The 18,616-nt window shown below is 28.6% G+C and overlaps 1 protein-coding gene across 33 annotated transcripts in view; it reads right to left on the bottom strand.

The window, feature by feature from the left end:
- The window catches only part of LOC145268594 (unconventional myosin-IXb-like), a 349,537-nt gene that overhangs the window by 69,959 nt on the left and 260,962 nt on the right, over positions 1-18,616 (bottom strand). For 16 of the 33 annotated variants that reach the window (XM_080124274.1, XM_080124194.1, XM_080124049.1 and 13 more), the window contains 4 exons: positions 15,696-15,872; positions 15,370-15,423; positions 9,202-9,262; positions 7,915-8,139 (listed from right to left, as the gene is read on the bottom strand). In XM_080124274.1, coding sequence (XP_079980400.1) covers positions 7,915-8,139; positions 9,202-9,262; positions 15,370-15,423; positions 15,696-15,872 — 517 coding nt within the window. The remainder of the gene's footprint in view (positions 1-7,914; positions 8,140-9,201; positions 9,263-15,369; positions 15,424-15,695; positions 15,873-18,616) is intronic. The other 17 variants (XM_080124059.1, XM_080124094.1, XM_080124230.1 and 14 more) reach the window with 3 other exon arrangements.

Consider the following 18,616-nt stretch of genomic DNA (forward strand, 5'->3'; position numbering starts at 1 on the left):
ATATAGAAAAGAAAATAAATAAGTAAAAAAAAAATTAATTTAAAAAAAAAAAAACGAAAAAAAACGATATTATTTATTTTATAGCAGTGAATGAATAAAAATATTAGAAATATCATCCTCTAAATCCTGTTATAAGAACTGCAATAAGTTTCACTAACATTCAAACAAGAGGAGAAAATATACAAATTATGGTAGTCATAACTGCAAAGAAAAATAAGGGAGGGATATAACTTTACATACTAACAACATACATAGCTCCAGTATCATAAGAGAAAGAAACAAGATTGAGAAGTATTGCAAACTGATCAAAATGTCAGTGCTAAATAAAGTAGAAAAACTTAAGATCAGAAAAAAAAATTTTTAAACCAACAAGTCAATGAAAAATAATCAATAATTTTTTCAGTCATCAAAACTAGTTGTCCTTCATCATAAATTTAATTAAATAACGTAAGAGAAAATCAGAAACGTTATTTTTTCTTATTAAAATAATCTTTTTTTAGATGTATAGTCCAAAGAATATCTGAGTTTTTTGTATTATTTACATTATTCTAACTACTGTTCCCATCTTCAGTGTTATTTTCATCAATATTTTCAAGACAAGAACAAGTAACACAAATTATCGTCATCTCCAAAATTCAAAAACGTAATCAGAATTTTTATTAATAAAAACAAATGTCAACCAGACTTAAATTCTACCTCTAAACACTGAATTTATAATCTTTATACAAATAAAATTGCAAGATAACTTAGCATGTATTTATCTCGTAGATATGGGACTTTTATAATTACACAGTTATTCTTTATTTAGTAGTAAATAAATTATTTATTAAAATCTAAAATGAAAAAGGAAATTTTTTAAAATCCTATTTTAAGACACTAGAATCATCATTTATGTTACACCAAAGTAAAAATTATTTTGTTATGGCAATGTTTTAAGCTATATTTATAAAAAAGTTCAAATAGATTATTTAGTAGACCAAAAACTGAAGATCTTAAGGTTTTGGTTTTGATGTCCAATCATGGTATCTGCTTTATTTGTTGGGAATTTATTATTTACTAATAATGAAACATTTTCTGTTTCTAAAAGTAGTTAAGATCTTTGATATTTCAGAATGAGACAAATTCTGCAAGGTATTTATGTTTAAGAAAATTGTGATAAACAGACAAAATTTCGAATAAAATAATACTTAATTACAAAATGAAAGTTCTATGGTGAATGTTTTTTTTAATCATAAACAAATCGGACATTTTAATTTTTTGGTAATAGTGAAAAAAACAATTACTTTAGGACCCTTCAAAATTTTAAAGGAATTTTGAAACATTTAAAAAGTAAGGAATAGGAAGTCATTTCTGGTTTTGAAATTCTCAGCTTGTATATTTACAATTTTTGAAGCTATTGAATCCAATAATTTTATAAATGCAGGAATTAACATTTGTTATAGCATTATAATAATCTGGTTTGATTAATAACTTTATGAATTAAAAAAATCATAATTAAATCATTCAAAATCCTATTTGGAAACGATAATTTGTTTAAAAAAAAAAAAAGTCTAAAAAGCATCCCCCACACAAATCTAAATAAGATGCAACTGAAATGTTTATATAATTCTCAATCTGAACTTCTTTTGATTTACAATACTAGAGCAGATCATACTAATAGTGTTGAATGATTGACAGAGGTTGATTAAAGTGGATTCTAAAAACACATTGCATATCAGAGGGATAACAACATTTATATTAACATATTCACAGATACAGGAATAAAATAAATTTCAACAACATATGAAAACAATATGGCAACTCCTTTTCTGAGTGGATCATAACCTTTTTTTTTTTTTTTCAGTATATGAAATTTTATAATCACATTCACTGTTTCAAAACTTATTTTTTATGACATTTATATTGAATACAAGAAAACTGAGCAAGAAAGTTCAATATCATCTTTCCATAAAAAAAAAAATTGAAAATACATTAAATAGAAAAGATGATTTACAGTTATTAAAAAAAAATCAGAATTCATGCAAATCACAAATTTGTCAAAATTAAAACTTTTTCTCAGCATTACCAATGATGAATATTTCAAAATGGATTTCAATGTTTCCCTATAAGAATAACAGCACTTTACAAAGTGAAAGATTCTTAAGGCTATGAATGTAATCTGAAACCAAAATGGTGACAGAAGAAAATTTATGTTGCCATAAACAATAAATCTGACACACATCCACACAGTGAACGTGACAAAACATTTTTTATTAATCTAAACATAATTACAAGTCATACCTAGATGAAAGCACCAATCTATATAGATAAACATCAAGTGCATTAAAAACCAGACTACTTTTTTTTAATTGTATAACAATATTACAAGTCAATGAGAAGTTGCAGTGAATACCTACCTATTTTACAGTTGTACTCCACAAAAATTCATGCTTACAATACATTGTAATGTTTATCCAAATTATCATGCAAGAAGGAATGCAATAAGATGCTAATCATGGAAGCAGGTGGGGACGGGAGGGAGGTTAAGGTAATTGCAATGAATTTTCACAGCTGACGTGTCATCAAGCAAACAAGGAGGAGAGACAATACTAAAAATTATCATCTAAAAATTTCATATTGTAAGCCATTCATTTGCAAAAAAAAAATGTCTAACATGTAACTTTTAAATGATAGAAGTCAGTGGTTGAGGGTAAATTGTACAGAGGAAATGAAAGGCTTGATCACCATTTCATGCTAATAAATATTAGTTTTGGAGTACTAATTTTGCAACTAGCAGTAACTTGCTGAACTTCATGCTAGTATTTTGGTTGTGCATCCTTGTCTTAATGGAATTCAATTTCTCCTTGGTATATTTCCGTAAAATTAGATTCCATAGTGACTTGCAGAGCACAGAATCAATAAATAATTCTATTTTCTTTTTATGGAAAAAATTAAAAACACAAATGGAAGTGAAGCACTTTTTAGCCTTGGTACACAATCACCCAGAAATGGTGTCTCAATAAAAAGCACTGGTATCATGAGAAAGGGCATATGGACTATAAAAATCTTGCCTTAAATAAAGAAATGACTTCAGAAGATCAATAGCAAAAAATACCACTTAAAAGAACAATAAAACCCAAACAAATTCATTAGTGAAGTTGATATGGCGAAAATAAGCTGAGTGTAGTTTGTGAAAAACATTTGTGAGAAAATTAATATTTAAAAATGTGTAAGATATATTTCTTATGTCAGGTTTTTATATTTTGGACAAAGGATTGAAAAGAGAAAATGAACGATCTGATTAAATGTCTAATCAATGTATGAATAAAACAACATTCAATTTTTCAAGATTAGCACTACTATTAAAACTGTTTACTTTCACTGAAAATGGGTTAAAACTTTTGGTAAAAGCATAATTAATTTTTTTATATACATATTAAATCATGCTTCAAGCAAACTAATCTATTATTCAATTTTTCATTTGAGATTCCCATTTGACAAAATGAAAAGAGATGTACAGTTTTTGAAGCTAACCGAAAACTATTGCAATACACATCATTTAGTGTTAGAAAATGGTAGGCATCTTTTAATAAGAAATGAACAAACTTCCTCAAGAACACTAGAAGATATATTGACAAAATTATTGTGAAGAAAAGTCAACATGACCAGATTCTTAACACTAGTAAAGGCCAAGTATGTTCTCCATATTGATCTTGTTCTGAACTGAAACTAAAATTTTTCACATAAAAAACTAGTAATGCTCATCGACAATAAAACATTTGAAATAGTTCAAGATTTCCAGGTAGTTCTATCAAAATAGTCATATTTTAAAAACCAAAACCTTTTAAGTCCTCAAAATACCACCATTTCGTTTGGAAATGAATATCCTTTCACATGATTTAATAAATAATAATCTTCATATATTTGAAGAGTTTTAGGAAAGTAATGATAAAAATTTTAACACTCTGAAGCTGCCATTTTGCACCAAATTTTTTTATTTTTTTTTATTTTTACAGTGTTTAAAAGCTCCATACCACTCCTTTATGAAGAATTCCGAGATGAAATTTGGAAAACAATCAGAAAAAACAAAGCTCACTTATTGAGACACAAAAATAAATTGGTCTATTTGGAGTTTATTTTGTATTAAAAATAAAACTTCAACATGACATGTCTCCAACATTTTCTTCTTAATATTTTTCATAAATTAATATTAATAAGTAAAATAATGTTTTTATTATTTTTATGTGTTAAAATGATAATTCTATGTTGATTTCTCTTTTGGTACCAGCATGTTTTAATTAGGCTTACACCAAAGGTTTTAACCAGTTTTCAGTAAAAGTAAACAATTTTACTAGTAGCGCTAATAACCATAAGCTAATCAGCAGTTGAAGTAGTAGCAGTCATTGTCAACCGTTTAATTTAAAGCAATGAGTTTTATAAACTATATTTTGGAAAAAAAAAAAAATTGTTTAAAATTAATATAGTCTGCGATTCTTTTATAAAATCTGCTTCACGAAATATTGATTTTCTAATATACCTATCTTTTAAACTTTAATAGTAGTCATAAATGACTTTATAGCTGCCAATTAAAAAGAAAAAAATTAATAAATAAAATTCTGTTCTTTTTTTAGGCGATTATGTGAGCATATCCTAAAAACTCAGTGGAAAAAAAGAAAACTTTACAACAAAAATAATTTAGAATTTAAATGATCCTCCATTTCCCAGTCATTCTTGCCTCTTAGTACTCAAAATTCTTTTGATATTTTTTCAATTTGCAAAGTTAGTGTGCATGTATGTGTGTATATATATATATGCTACTAATAAAACTAGGTCCAAGTGACAAGCCCACCTCCTAACAGTGTCTCTCTTGAAACTGTCGTATTATTAATCTTAAATCCAAGCAACATAATAGTCTGAAGAAAAAAAAATACAGACTCCACAATAAAAAAAAATAGCAAAATGAACTGCCCTAAAACTCTAGAATGGCTTGGAAATGGATTATTTTACATTAACTTTATGTGAAACTAATCCCTCACTCTAAAAAAATTGTTTTTGTTTTTTCTTTTTGCCATGTTTTCAGGGTGTTCATACGTAATTGCCCCAAGTCTTACCACTAACCAAACGTCTGAGTGACAAGCCTCCTCTTCCTCCAAAGACCCTCTTTAAAAAGTAACTTTCTAGGACAATAGAGCCCACCTTCTTTGCAGCAGCCTTGGCAATGCTCTCGTTATATCTGTTCCAACATGTTCCCTGTGAAATGAGTTTGAAAGAAGTAATTTCAGGTAAAGTATCTTTAGCTATTAATGGTTGAAAAGGTTTCTTGTAATTATCGAGGGAAACAAGGTTAGTCTTATCAGTATTGAATGTGACCATCCATTTTTGTCCTCATTCCATTGGAGGTCTTTCTCTAGTGTTTCTGCCATTGCCTTAGATATGTGTTCATTTGTTCTCCCCTAGTGTCTGTTATAGAGTGTGGTGTCATCAGCAAATACACCCATCTCAGAGACAATTTTATCAGTGAGGTCATTTATGAAGATTAGGAATAATAAAGGTCCAAGGATTGACCCCTGGGGTACAACCGCATTTTTATCATATTGCTTGGATGTACGACAGTCGAAGACAACCTGGATTCTTTTCTTATTTAAGAAGGATTTAATTATGTTAAGTATTCGTTCAGTGATACCATATGATCTGATTTTCCTGTTCTGATAGAAAAATCGAACTTTTTGCCAAGTGAGCCTTTGTAGTGCTTGAGTATTGATTTTAAAGTTCCTTATCTCAAGGTTTATATCCTCATAGTAGATGAACATACCAGTTTTTCTTTGTTCGTCATCTGCATATATACGAGATAATTAAATATTTTCATAATTTTTTCAATTACTCATCTTCCAAATTATATACTTTCTGACAAAAATAATTCTATTAATGATAGTTTATCTTCCAAATGAATCCATTGTAACAAGTAATATTCATTTTAAAATCTGAGGGAAGACATGACTAAGCTCTCAGATTCACAAACAACAATTCTCAAGATCACATGATATTGTTCAGAATGTGGTGCAAATCAATTAAGAAGCCGGCTGAACTTGACCAGGATGAATGCCATTGGAACCACAACACTACCCACCATGTGATAATGGACCGTGGAAAGATAAAATGGTATTATCTAAAAAGCTACAAAACTTGCTCTTGTCAAAGAATCTGGATGATCAGCATTGGGAATCGTATTTCGCAATATCCTACACTCCATCAGATCACTTATATTATCTGAAACCAACATCACCACAAAACAGTTATTTAGTTTTTTTTAAAAAAAAATGCTCTTTTGCTTTCTACAAACTTAGCTAAAAAGGCAATACTTTGTTATCAGTAAATCAGGAAAAAGAATCCTTTGGTGGATTACATTTTTTTTTTTTTTTTTAGAAGAAATGTTCTTGGTCGCTACAAAAAATCATTTGATAAAAAAATTAACATTTATTTACAATTGGTGGTATTTTTGTCAGATTTTCAAAAAATAAAATGGGCTGAAAACTAAAACCACTCATCCTTAATAGAACTACAATAAATTATAAAAGTAACTAAAGTAAAAATTTAATTTGGAGAAAAAAGTTACTGAAATAATTTTATACCAAAATATATTCCACAATGTTTTAAATTCTTATAAAATCTCTTCACAAAAGCAACGCTGAGTAGTGCTGCTACTATATATAACAATTATTATGCACATTTTTCTATTATAAGTGTTTCTTGAAAAACGTTGAGCACCATTTTGAATAAGAATAACCAATTGAATTCTAATTGTTTGCTTGAATTTGTTAACCATTTAAATAATATACTTATGGATCTATTATGGTAACTGATTTTCTCTTCATAGTATTGAACACTTGGATCCAATACAAAGGGATGCGAGTATACAATAGCAAAAGAAGAAAAAACAATCCAGATGAATTTCGTAACATGCAGGCATAGGACCCATGTGTGTACAAAGAGGGCAGCTCAAAAAACCTTTTTTTCCTAAACAACGCGATCAGTTTTAAGAAAATCAAAATTAAGAAAAAGACACTGAAGTAATTCTTGGATGAAACAAAAGTCACCTAACTCCCCTACCTCATCAAGAATCAAAGACTCGGTCTTCATGTTAAAATTAACATTTCCAGTTTTCAAAGAGAACTGTCACAAGAGGGGAAAAGGAAGGCAAGACAAAGCAAAATGGAGGGAGATGAAGAGAGAAAGAACAGGAAAAGATAAAGTAAGAGAGAAGAAAAAGAAATGGAAATAAAATCCAGCAAAACAATAAATAAATTAAAGTAAGACTCTAGCGATTGGTAAAAATCAGCTTTTTATTTAAAAAATAAAGTGAACTTCAACTAAAAAATGGTGGGCTCAAATCCATGAGGCTCTTAAGTTAGAAATTCACTTTTTCTGAATAAAAATATTGTGAAAAAATAGAGAACTCACTTTCCTGAATACATTAATTACTAAATTAACTATAAAAAACATAATTCAGTTGTACCTTCCATTTCATATATGTAATGTGTATATATTTCTGTAACTTTCGTATACAATTTACCTTAAAGTTTCTTCAGTCCAGTTTAAAAAATATAGACAATAACTTAACAAAAATGAAACGTGAAAAAAAAAATGCACTAATTAAAAACTTGTTTAGCCAATGAAGTGCAATTTTCAAAATTAAAGCCAATAAAAAAAAGTGTAAAAAAAGAAGAACTAAGAATGTGATAATGTCTATTATAATGTAACACATAGCAGAATTGGCATAAACATGGGGATGGGCAACCTAAAGGGTCATAGTGGTTGTAGCATTGAAAAAAAAAAAAGAAGAATGCAGTAAAAAGGTATGAAACAAAGAACACAAATGCAACAGCAGAATGAGGGAATCTTAAGAGCAGCAGCAGGAGCAGCAGGTGGCACTCTTACCAAATCAGACAGAGATTCTTGTCGAGCAAGTGGAGCCTTTGGTTTGGCTTTCGTCGGTTTTTCATTCTCGTCAAGTTCACATCGGCCTTCTTCTCTTTTTGCATCATTAGTGTCAACACTTCCTCTTGAAGAAGGCCCTTGCTTCTGTTTCAACTTTGCATTATTCCGAGGTATATCAGCTGAATGAGACTTGGCAACTCTTTGTTTCCCATCAAACCACTGGGACTATTAGTATACAAAGTAAAACCATGGGGAGGGGGTCGTTATTTATAATGCACACTTTAGCATATATTGTATTTCAATCACTATTATAAATTTAGAACATGATTATATGCTAAAGAAAAAAGAAAAAATTAAAACAGTCATGCTACATATACTTTTAGAAGTGTATCAACCACATTCAATGGGGTTTCCACTTTATTCAGATCTACCTTGCAAAAATAAATCCATTTTAAAGATTTTATATAAATAATTTTTATAGAAAGTTTGCATTTTAAAAATAGAAAGACAAACATTTAAACAATGGTTAAAATCTATAAAAATGTTTTTTGAAAATTAGCAAATTGTGGCGACGTGAAAACATAATACATTTTAATTATATAACAGCTTGTTTCTCTGTTAACCAACTGAAGGAATGAGCCAATGTCTAAATTCATTTTGTCATCTGGCAAAAAGGTAGTTGAAATCACAGGGTAACATTATTCAGAACATTGTTACTGAAGAAAAAACAAAGAGGGGAAGACAGTCTCTGTAGATGGAACCAACATGTTCGCTACTTTAACTTCTCAGCAGACACTGTACTTAATGCAACAGCATGTTTGTCACTAGATCTTTATCACATAACTTTCCTTCAACAACACTAAACTTAGGAACAATGTGCTCACCACAGAAACGTCCAACAACACCATTTTCAATAAAGGTTTCTATCGCTCAATAATCTTAGCTGTTCAGGTGCATGTCGCAACTTCTATTAGGCTCATTTACAGATAGAAAACATGCTGGTCACACAAGGTCGATATGCAAAAACACTCGTTTTAGCATACATTTGCTTTCACATCCAAGTTCTGCATTTGAGGCAAAGGTGAGTCTTTTTATGACAGCAATAATACAAGTCAAAACTATTTCTACGAATTGACTTGGATGTTTGCTCATCCGCCAGTTATATATCAAATATTATGCAACAATAATCAATTTTCCTTGTCACGGGACATTTGCAACTTCTAAAATATAAATATACAAGTGAAATAAACTGTATTAAAAAAATTTAAATAAGTTTATTTTACTTACATTGTAATCATGGATGGAAGATTCAGATTTTCTTTGGAATGCTCTTGCCATTTCTTGAACCCTTTTTACAGGAGAAAGAAAAGGTTGGGTCATTTAAATAAGCAAATATTTTAATAATATTCAATGGAAGAAAAAAAAAAACAAGCAACAGTTTTTATTCTGAAGTTTTGTGGATTCACTGAACGCTGATATACATGAATCGATATTATGGTTCAATTTTTTTTTTTTTTTTTTAGATGAGGATTGATAATTTGAACTACTGTTCTAATCTTAATGTTATTTTCATAACATTTCAGTCAATGTGACCTCTAATCTTCAGATGTCAAACTTGATAATTTATATGCAATTACAAACTTGTCAAACTTGGTAATTTATATGGAATTACTTAAGGTTTCTACTCTCATTGCTGATAGAAGAAGAATAAGCTAACCCCATGGTTTAACTAAAGGGTTCCATTTGATATTCCATATAGATTTTCGAGTGTGACAAGATACATCTGAAGAAGATTTGAGGTGACATTGTTTGAAACTCTGAGAATAATAACATCCAACAATCCTAATGAGAATAGTACTTTAATTAAAATATTAAACTTAATTTCTTTGGATTATTTAGTTTTAAATAGTTTGTTGCTTTGTTCTCACGCCTTTGTATGATAGTATTTTGTGTGTAATTTTTTTTTTTTTTTTTTTTTTTTTTTTATCATGAGTACACGTGTCTACTGTTGCTCAATATAAAACAGAACCATAAAAAAGGTCTTCCAAGTGGGACATACAGAAAGAGATGTAAAGGGAGTTTCTTTTGTGGCACTACATGTTGTTAGCTGCTATTATAATCATACAAGCAAACTAATTTTAAAGGGTTATTATTTTTTTTACAATTTAGCAGACTTTAAATAAAACACTGTGCATTTTGTACTGTTCACGTCATACATCCCAAAATATCTTATTTTTTAATTTCTAAAATTAAAAAGGTTATATGAATTTTAGGGCTGGGACATGAGTATAAAGCAGAATCATTACTTCTTATGAGTATCAGTTAATATATATATACATTTATATGAAATAAAATTTGTATACTAATCTATCTACAATACTTTCAGGCCATATATTTAAAGTTTTTAATTTAATATAATTTTTCATATGTGAAGTAATCACAAAATTGGGATTGGGATGAACATGATGCAAGAAACATTGTAATAATATACAAATACTTTTTATAAAATAATGTCTATAAAACAATGAAGAATTATAGTATTTGGAAGAAATTAGAACATATGTAACTGATTTAATCAATTTTAATGAGAACTAAACTAACCACTATTTACTTGCCTCCCCCACAACGATATAGAAGCATAATGTTGGTTTTTAATGTGAAGAAAGATCCTCAAAAGCGGCACTTGAGATTGGGAAAAAAATTTTAATTGCCTCAGATTTTTCATTCACTGATCAAGGATAGAAAAGATGAAGTGTAGTAACTAAACAGATACTACTTTGCTCTTAGCGAAAAGACCAAAAGGGCAAAGACAAAACTTGTCTTTATAATTATTGGCAAATGCTTATTATCACTTAATAGTATTATTCATGTATATTCGCTCATATATACATATAGTTGACCGATTGCAGTCAGTCAGGTGAAGAATTAAGGACTTAGTAATTTCTTTGAAACAAAAATGTATTGCTTATAAACTATATTTGAAAATGACTAGAAAATATTTTCAAAATAAACCAGTGTAGTGATCACAATTTAACAATAAATTCATTACAATGTACAGTTAAGTGTCAAGAAAGACAGAAAGACAAACGCTATATTGCTATTAGAAGAGTGAAGATATGGAGTAGTGGGGAGACTTATAGGCACTTCATATAACAGAAAAGGCCAATAGTCATTATCAGCACAAAATCAATGGTAAACGGCTGTTGCGACAATGCAAAATGATTTGCAATGATTATCCAAAGAGATGGAAAGTGTTCTAAATCTGATTTTTAAATCATTAATATTCTAAGAAGTTTGCCATTGCTAGTAATAAATCACTGGTAATGATTTGTATGCCAACTCATAGTAAGTAAATAATAATATGGATGTGGTTTACAAATACTTTAAAAGTTCTTTGGCTGTACGTTGGTAACTTAGATATGAATTAAGCAGAGAAAAACATCAAATTGAATGTGCATGATAGAATTTCGATTAATTTTGATGCAGCTGTATAAATTTAAAATTTCAATAATTAAGTGTAATTAATATTAGTCTTTATTAAGAAACATTTTATGCATTTAAAAAAGAGAGGATTAAGAAAATTCAAAACAACAAAAGCATGAATATCATTAAAAAAAGAAACAAAAATATGTTTTCAGCAACATAGATCATTCTTTGTACGATAGTCAAAAAAGTTGTGGATATAAAATAACAGTTTATAAGTTTTTTTTCTGGATTGTGTTAAAAGATAAAAGGAAATATTAGTGAAATGATTTCTCAAGCAATATAAATGGGATACAATTTTAAAAAATAGTTATTAACAGTTATCAAGGTGAACTTTAATGTATATAATATATATTATAATATATAAATGATATAAAAATTGCTAGAAAATCTTCATGGGAAAAAAGAGAATAGGCTTTATTCAGTTCATACCTTGCACTGGTATATTATATAGTTTATCAGATATGAAGATGAAGAAAAATATCTCTTCACATTAAAAATGGTATTACAAGTGAATAAGTTAAATGACAGGAGAAAGGAAAGAGAAAATAGGGAGGAACTGATTTCTGGTGAGAAATGAAAGGGTCAAATGTACTTTTTTTGTTTGTTTTCTACTAGTTCTATTTCATCTTAAAAACTGAAAACTTAATTTAAGGTTTTAGAATTACAGAAAGATTGGGAGTAGAAAAAGGAAAGAACAGCTTATATTTTGTTTTTATTTTTCAAATTTTGTTCAATGTTTACAGACATTAGAAAAAAAAAATGACATCTTTATTAGTGCAACCATTTTTGCTTTGATTAAATTTATTTGAATGATAGAACGCCAAATTTGAGTTTGAATCTACTGTATATCATCAAACTTTTGTTTTGTCAATTTTTAATTTGAGACAATACAAAATTGCTATTCAGAATTTGAGACAATTAAAAATTGCTATCTGAGACAATTAAAAATTGCTATTCAGAATGCTGATAAAAAATTAGTCTGAGGCTTTAAAAACAATAAAATTTATTAAATAATATGTGATTTAGTTTCATTAGAGTTCACTAAATCTCCTAGGAACACATTCATATTACCATCATACCGTATATTCGTGTTCAGATACTCATTAAATCAAAAACATCAGCATCAAAATATTATATAATGTAAGATATATATAAAATATATCAATGCAAATCTGTTTTTTAGTTTCTCAACTACAAATTAGCTTTAGTGTTTCTGATTTCAATTGATGGAGTATGGCTCTGGAGATATTTTTTGCTCTATCTGAAGCACTTTCAGTCATTGCATAGTTCTGTTTGCTATATCATTGTTTTTAAGATGATTTTTTTATTATTTCAAACTAAAATAATAAAGCCGTTCACAGCATCATTAAAGATAAAGTATATTTATAGAAATGAATATATTTTTTTTAAATCATTAATATTCTTGCTTTAACTTTAATATATATAAAAATACATATACATTAAAAAATATACTGGCCAAAAATTTTAATCAAGAGTAATAAGCCATAGCAGCATGCAAGATTTTAAAAGTCTTTGTTGAAAGTTTATAAATTATAAATAATGCACAAAAATATTTAAGACAATGCAAGTAACATAAATTGCAGAAAATATTTGGTGGATAAAAGACAAATATTTTTGAATATCTTAAAAAAATATAGATTTTCATTAATGAAAACTAAATATTTTATATAATTCACATATTTCTTTTAATCTTATTTTTTAATTTATTTGTATTTTACTTTAATAACATTTTTAATTTAAAAAAACGTAAATTTAGAATTAACTGAATAAAAATTTATGAAAAATCTTTAGAAAAATCAGATCTTGAAACTATTAATGGGAAAAAGATGGAATGTATAAAAAAAAAAGATGAAATGGTTAAGACTTTTAAAACAAGTGAAGAAGGCTTCCAACTTTTACGAAATATTGGTTAAAAAGAATCAAAGAATAAGATGAAAGGAAAGATCCATACAGAAACATTCCTTAGTGCCAGGCAAATTATCAGCCACTATATCAAAGCGCAAAGTGTTAGGTAAAGAGGTTTTTAAACCTCAAGCTCTATAAGAAAGCATTTGTTTTAAAGCTTCAAGTTCAAACTGAGTTCATATATAAAAAAAATTAAATCACTATAGCATAATCTTTCAAACCTAAACTATATTAAAAAGGAACAACTGTTGACATGATTTTTGCACAAAGTCAGTCATGGAAAAGATGGGGTGGAGGGTTTATGAAGAAAAAAAAAAAAAAGAGATGATAATTTTTAAAAAGCAATGCGTATGAATGCTTGAAATTTAGATGTATTTAAAAGACAATTTAGGAGGAGAAAGTGTGCTTGTGCACTATAAATGGATATCTAAACTATGCATTTTAAGAAAAAAAAATACTAGTAGATAATTATGTGTCATATCAGAATTTGCAAAAATTCCAACAAATGATCATGTAGAAAAATAATTACAAAAAAAAAATAAGATATGTCATACAATGCAGTTCTAGCGGTTTAGTCTACTATGTATGCAAACTGACTTATCTCCCTTGTTTTGTTATCTTTTTGTTATTTTAAATTAGAACATGGTGAACTGATAAGTTAATTGTAAAACAAATACTTTTTAGATCTACACTGAAATTTTTACTAATTTCAACATGACACGCAAGTATGTACTAGAGTTTTTTTTACTTAAAATCCATTATTTTGATTTTTTTTTTTTTTTTTTTTTTTTTTAGATATTTACATATAATGCACAAGTACCAGAGGAAGAACTTTAATCATGGCGCAAATACATCAAAGGTGAAACAAAAGCTTCATAAGGTGAGTGAAATCAACAAGGACAAGGGTTAGGTTATCAAGAGTGAATTATTTTGTGACAAACCCTAAATGTTAACAATTCAGAAGTTATATTTTACCAAACATCGGCAAATTTAAATGTGTTTCGGGCTATTTCATTAAAATTTTTGAACAGGTGACAGTATGCCTCACCTGAAATTGATGGCTACGTTTAGGATGTGTTATTGAAGACCACAGCTTCAAAAAAATTAAGTCATTCTAATTGATGCTTTCAATAGAGCAAACACCAACAATTCACAAAAACCTTGAGTTTTCTTAACATAAATATTAAAGAATAATGCTTATATCTAAAATGTTTAATTATGAAAAACGAGTTACAATCACAAAATAGAATTCTCACAGTTATGCTATTTGTCACAATATTATATATAAAAAAAAAAAAAAAAGTAAACAGCTGCTAAAGTTTTCACAAAGGCAGCAATTCCAAGTTTTTGAGAATGGGAAAAAATTTTGTTATGGTGTAAAGTATTTTTTACTTGTTTTGTTAAATTTCGACACAAAAATGCCAAGAAAGAAACATTGCAGCAGAACAATGAGCTGCAGGAACAAAATAATTCAAAAAGACAAAAATTAGAGGAAAACATTTTAACAAATAATTAAAAAAATAATCGTGGGGTTGTTGGAAAAAGAGAAAGTCACAATTCTAAACTTTTAGATGAATTTGATAAGAAAAGAAACATTTCTCAGCAATAAGAAAAGTGTTCACTATTTCCCCAATAAAAACTTACCAGTCAAGTTGCTAGTTTTTATATTATTTTAGTAATGGAAACTCAAATAATAACTTAAGTCTCAATTTTTTGGTTTACCAAACATAAAAACTGACAAAACAAAGCTATTATATTTAATGTGACAAATTTGTTTCAATATCACAATAATCCAAAATCATAAAATTTAATTATAGGCAAAAATTTCTGTTGCTTTTAGCAAAAAGAGAAACTTACGAGTAGCAAGGTTCAATTATTATAGGCGAAACTAACAACTTGTGATTGCTGCATCAAGAATTTAGTGGAGAAGCTGAGAAATATCTATTTCATCTAAAAGTTTATAAAATATGTAGAATTTTTCCAAGCAATAGAAGTCATCATCATAGTATAAATAACCCTCTAACATGCATCTCTGTACATTACCTCGGATCATTAGAAATTAAACGTGAGCAATCAAATCGTTGATCCAAAAATGAACTGTACAAAAATAAGAATGAAATGTTGTGAAGTAAACAAGATATTGCGAGAGAGAGCAAAGATTGTTTAATTATTTGATCATGAAACAAAAAATGTGTAAAATGGCTGTTCAGGAGTTATGAAAATAAGAGAAAGTAGAAAGGCTAATTAAGGCTCAGTTTAAAATAATCCATAGTGAAACAAACACTTAATACAAGTTAGAAAAATATGCATTGCAATTACTGCATGAAGAGTTCTAAATAAAATGAGAAAATTTACGAGACAAAATATACCTTGATAATGGTCGTTTCTCAGGATGATCCACATGATAAAATTGCTTTGGTAAAAATGCTGAGTTTCCATTATCATCAGGTGAGGCTGGGGTCTCCACAGGAGACAGAACTGGATCAGTGCTATTTTTTGTGTTGGATACAGCTTCTGTTTCAGAATCTTCCAAAATGCCACTGCTCCTGTAGATAATGAAACACATCTTTCATAAATAGGAGTCCAAAAATAACAAAACAAATTCAAGAATCAAATTGCAGGTATCAGAAAACATTTATTTTCCTTGATTTTGATTATAGTAAACTAATTTTACTTTTAGTTTCTCAAATGGAATATAAACTTTTTTCATGATTTTATAAAAAGATTCTAAAAAGATATGCAGTGTGTTCAATAAGTTTCCAGACTTTTTGTACAGGCATTTAAAATTGTCATAGATTTTTTAAATGACTGACAAATTTTTATGGTTTGAGGTTCAAACCAACAGAACAAGAATTTGAATATGCTCTTTTAAAGCCTGATTGTCACAAAAATTGCAATCTGGACGTGAGGACATTTTAGAAAAATATGCAATAAAATTCTGTTTTAAACTTGGAAAAAATGCCGCAGCTTCGTATAGAATGCTTCTGACTGCTTTTGAAACATCTTGCATGAATTGAGCAAGGGCTTTTGAGATTCAAGGAAGGCAGAGAGTCTGTAAGGAATGATGAGAGGTGTGGGAGGAGTAAGGAAGTGAGGAGAACACCAGAATTGATTGGCCAAATAAAGGATATCATGGATAAGGACGGTTGTGTCTATAGCGACAATAAGTGAACAGTTTGATGTTAGTATGCGAATTGTATACATGATTATTCATGAGGAACTGATGATGCGGAAGATTTACACAAAGTTTGTCTCAAAGGTGCTCAGAGAAGATTAGAAAGAAAGACATTATGACAGCAGGGTAATGGTTGAGCTCATCAATTCAGATCTCACAGTTCTTGATGCTCTGCTGACCTGTGATGAAAGCTGGATCTACTGCTATGACAGAGGCCAAGAGACAGAGTTCTCAGTGGAAGCATGCTGGCTCTCCCAGACCGCAGAAGGCCAGACAAAGCAAATCCACCCAGAAACTTATGATGGTCCTTTTTTTTGACAGCATATGCATGATCCACATGCATTAGATTCCTACTGAACAAACAGTCAACAATAAATGCTATATTGAGGTTTTAAAGGAGTTCAGGAAGAGATTCTGTCAGACGAGGCCAGCACTCTTAATGCACCAGTCCATAACTCCATCGTTGTCACAGCCTTCCTTATAGTCCAGACCTTGTACCCTGTGACTTCTTGTTATTGCCTAAGTTCAAAAATAACCTTAGAGGCTGTCATTAGGAGACAATTGAGAAGATGAAAGAGGCTATGACGAGGGTCATTGACATACTCATAGAAGAGGACTTCTATAAAGCTTTCTAAAAGTTGGTGGAACAGTACAACAAGCAGCCAGAGATTACTGTGATGGGACTAGAATTTCATGTGTGTACTTATCAATAAAAGTGCTCAAACGAAAAAAAGGCTGGAAACGTATTGAAGGTACATGATATCAAAGTGTTAAAATAGAGATTTATCAATTTTTTGGTTTGTTTTGGTCAAAATTAAAGTTTCAACTTAAAAATCTTCATAATATTAAATATTATGCAGCCTATGTATACTTCAATTTTCATAATACAAAACCCTAAATTTATATTATGCATATATACTAAAAGAATATCCATCCTAGGACAGGTAAAACTATTTCATCATACAGAAGAGTTTTGCAATAATTAAAATCAATCTAAAAAATATTTGTCTTAAGAAATTGAAATGTGTATTACTTAGTTGATATCTAATAACTATGGAATGCAAATCTGAAATATTTAAATTTTCAATTAGGAGATTGTGCCCATATATTTCAAAATACTTTTTTAAAAACTGAAATTTGGAGAATATTTATTAATTGATGTCTAATATCTTGTTAAAATTTCACAAAAATCAGAGGTATTTGAATTTTCATGAAGAACTCCAAAGTCCCTCTTTGCCTCTTTTCTAGAAAATTAAATATAGTAGACATTACACTCTGATGTCTAGTAGTTGCGTTCTAAAATCTATAATGATTTATTAATTAATTAAAATCCATAGCTGGAGGGAGAATGTACATAGTAGTAGTAGTAGTAGTAGTAGTAATGCAATGTGTGTGTATGATTGCATGCATGTGTAAATGTGTGATTGTAGGTATGAGCTTGGTGTTTGGGTTTTGTTACTTTTTTATCAATTTTACTGATTAACAAGTTAATTAGTAAAATAAAGCTAACAATTTTGTTGGACTTTCTCAGTCTAAATTAGAAACAATCTCACATACGTGCAATATAACTTGTTTAATGTTTGACAGTAAATTACAAAAAAAATTAATAATAATAATAACCTGAATCTGAACTAATTAGATGAGTAACATAAATAATTGGTTGAATATTTTAATATGTAAAGCTAGCAATTTTTTAACCGTTTTAAATACAATGATATATAGTTTACTACTATTATTTCCAATTTAAACCAAATATATTTTACATGTACAAAAATCCAAACGATATCAGTTCTGTTTCATTTTACCAATAAGCAAATGTTACTTTACTAATTTTTTTTTTTGATGTTCTGTCCATTAAATACATAAAAAATATTCTTAATTTCCTCTACTCAAAATGTAGATTAATCAATTAACATATTGACCATCCTTCTCATATAGACTCCAAAATCAAAATTCATTAAATTAGTTTAATTCATTTAGAAACATTTTTCTCTTGTCCAGAACATTTAAATATATACTCTCGAATTTTAAGGTACAGGTGTAAAAATTCATAAAGTATTTGGAGTTCTTCATTATAATAGTGACATTTGAAATATTGAATTTCAAGTAAAATCA

This window comes from Euprymna scolopes, chromosome 4 (assembly GCF_053919585.1).
Source record: "Euprymna scolopes isolate OS-2025 chromosome 4, ASM5391958v1, whole genome shotgun sequence".
Lineage (NCBI taxonomy): Eukaryota > Metazoa > Mollusca > Cephalopoda > Sepiida > Sepiolidae > Euprymna > Euprymna scolopes.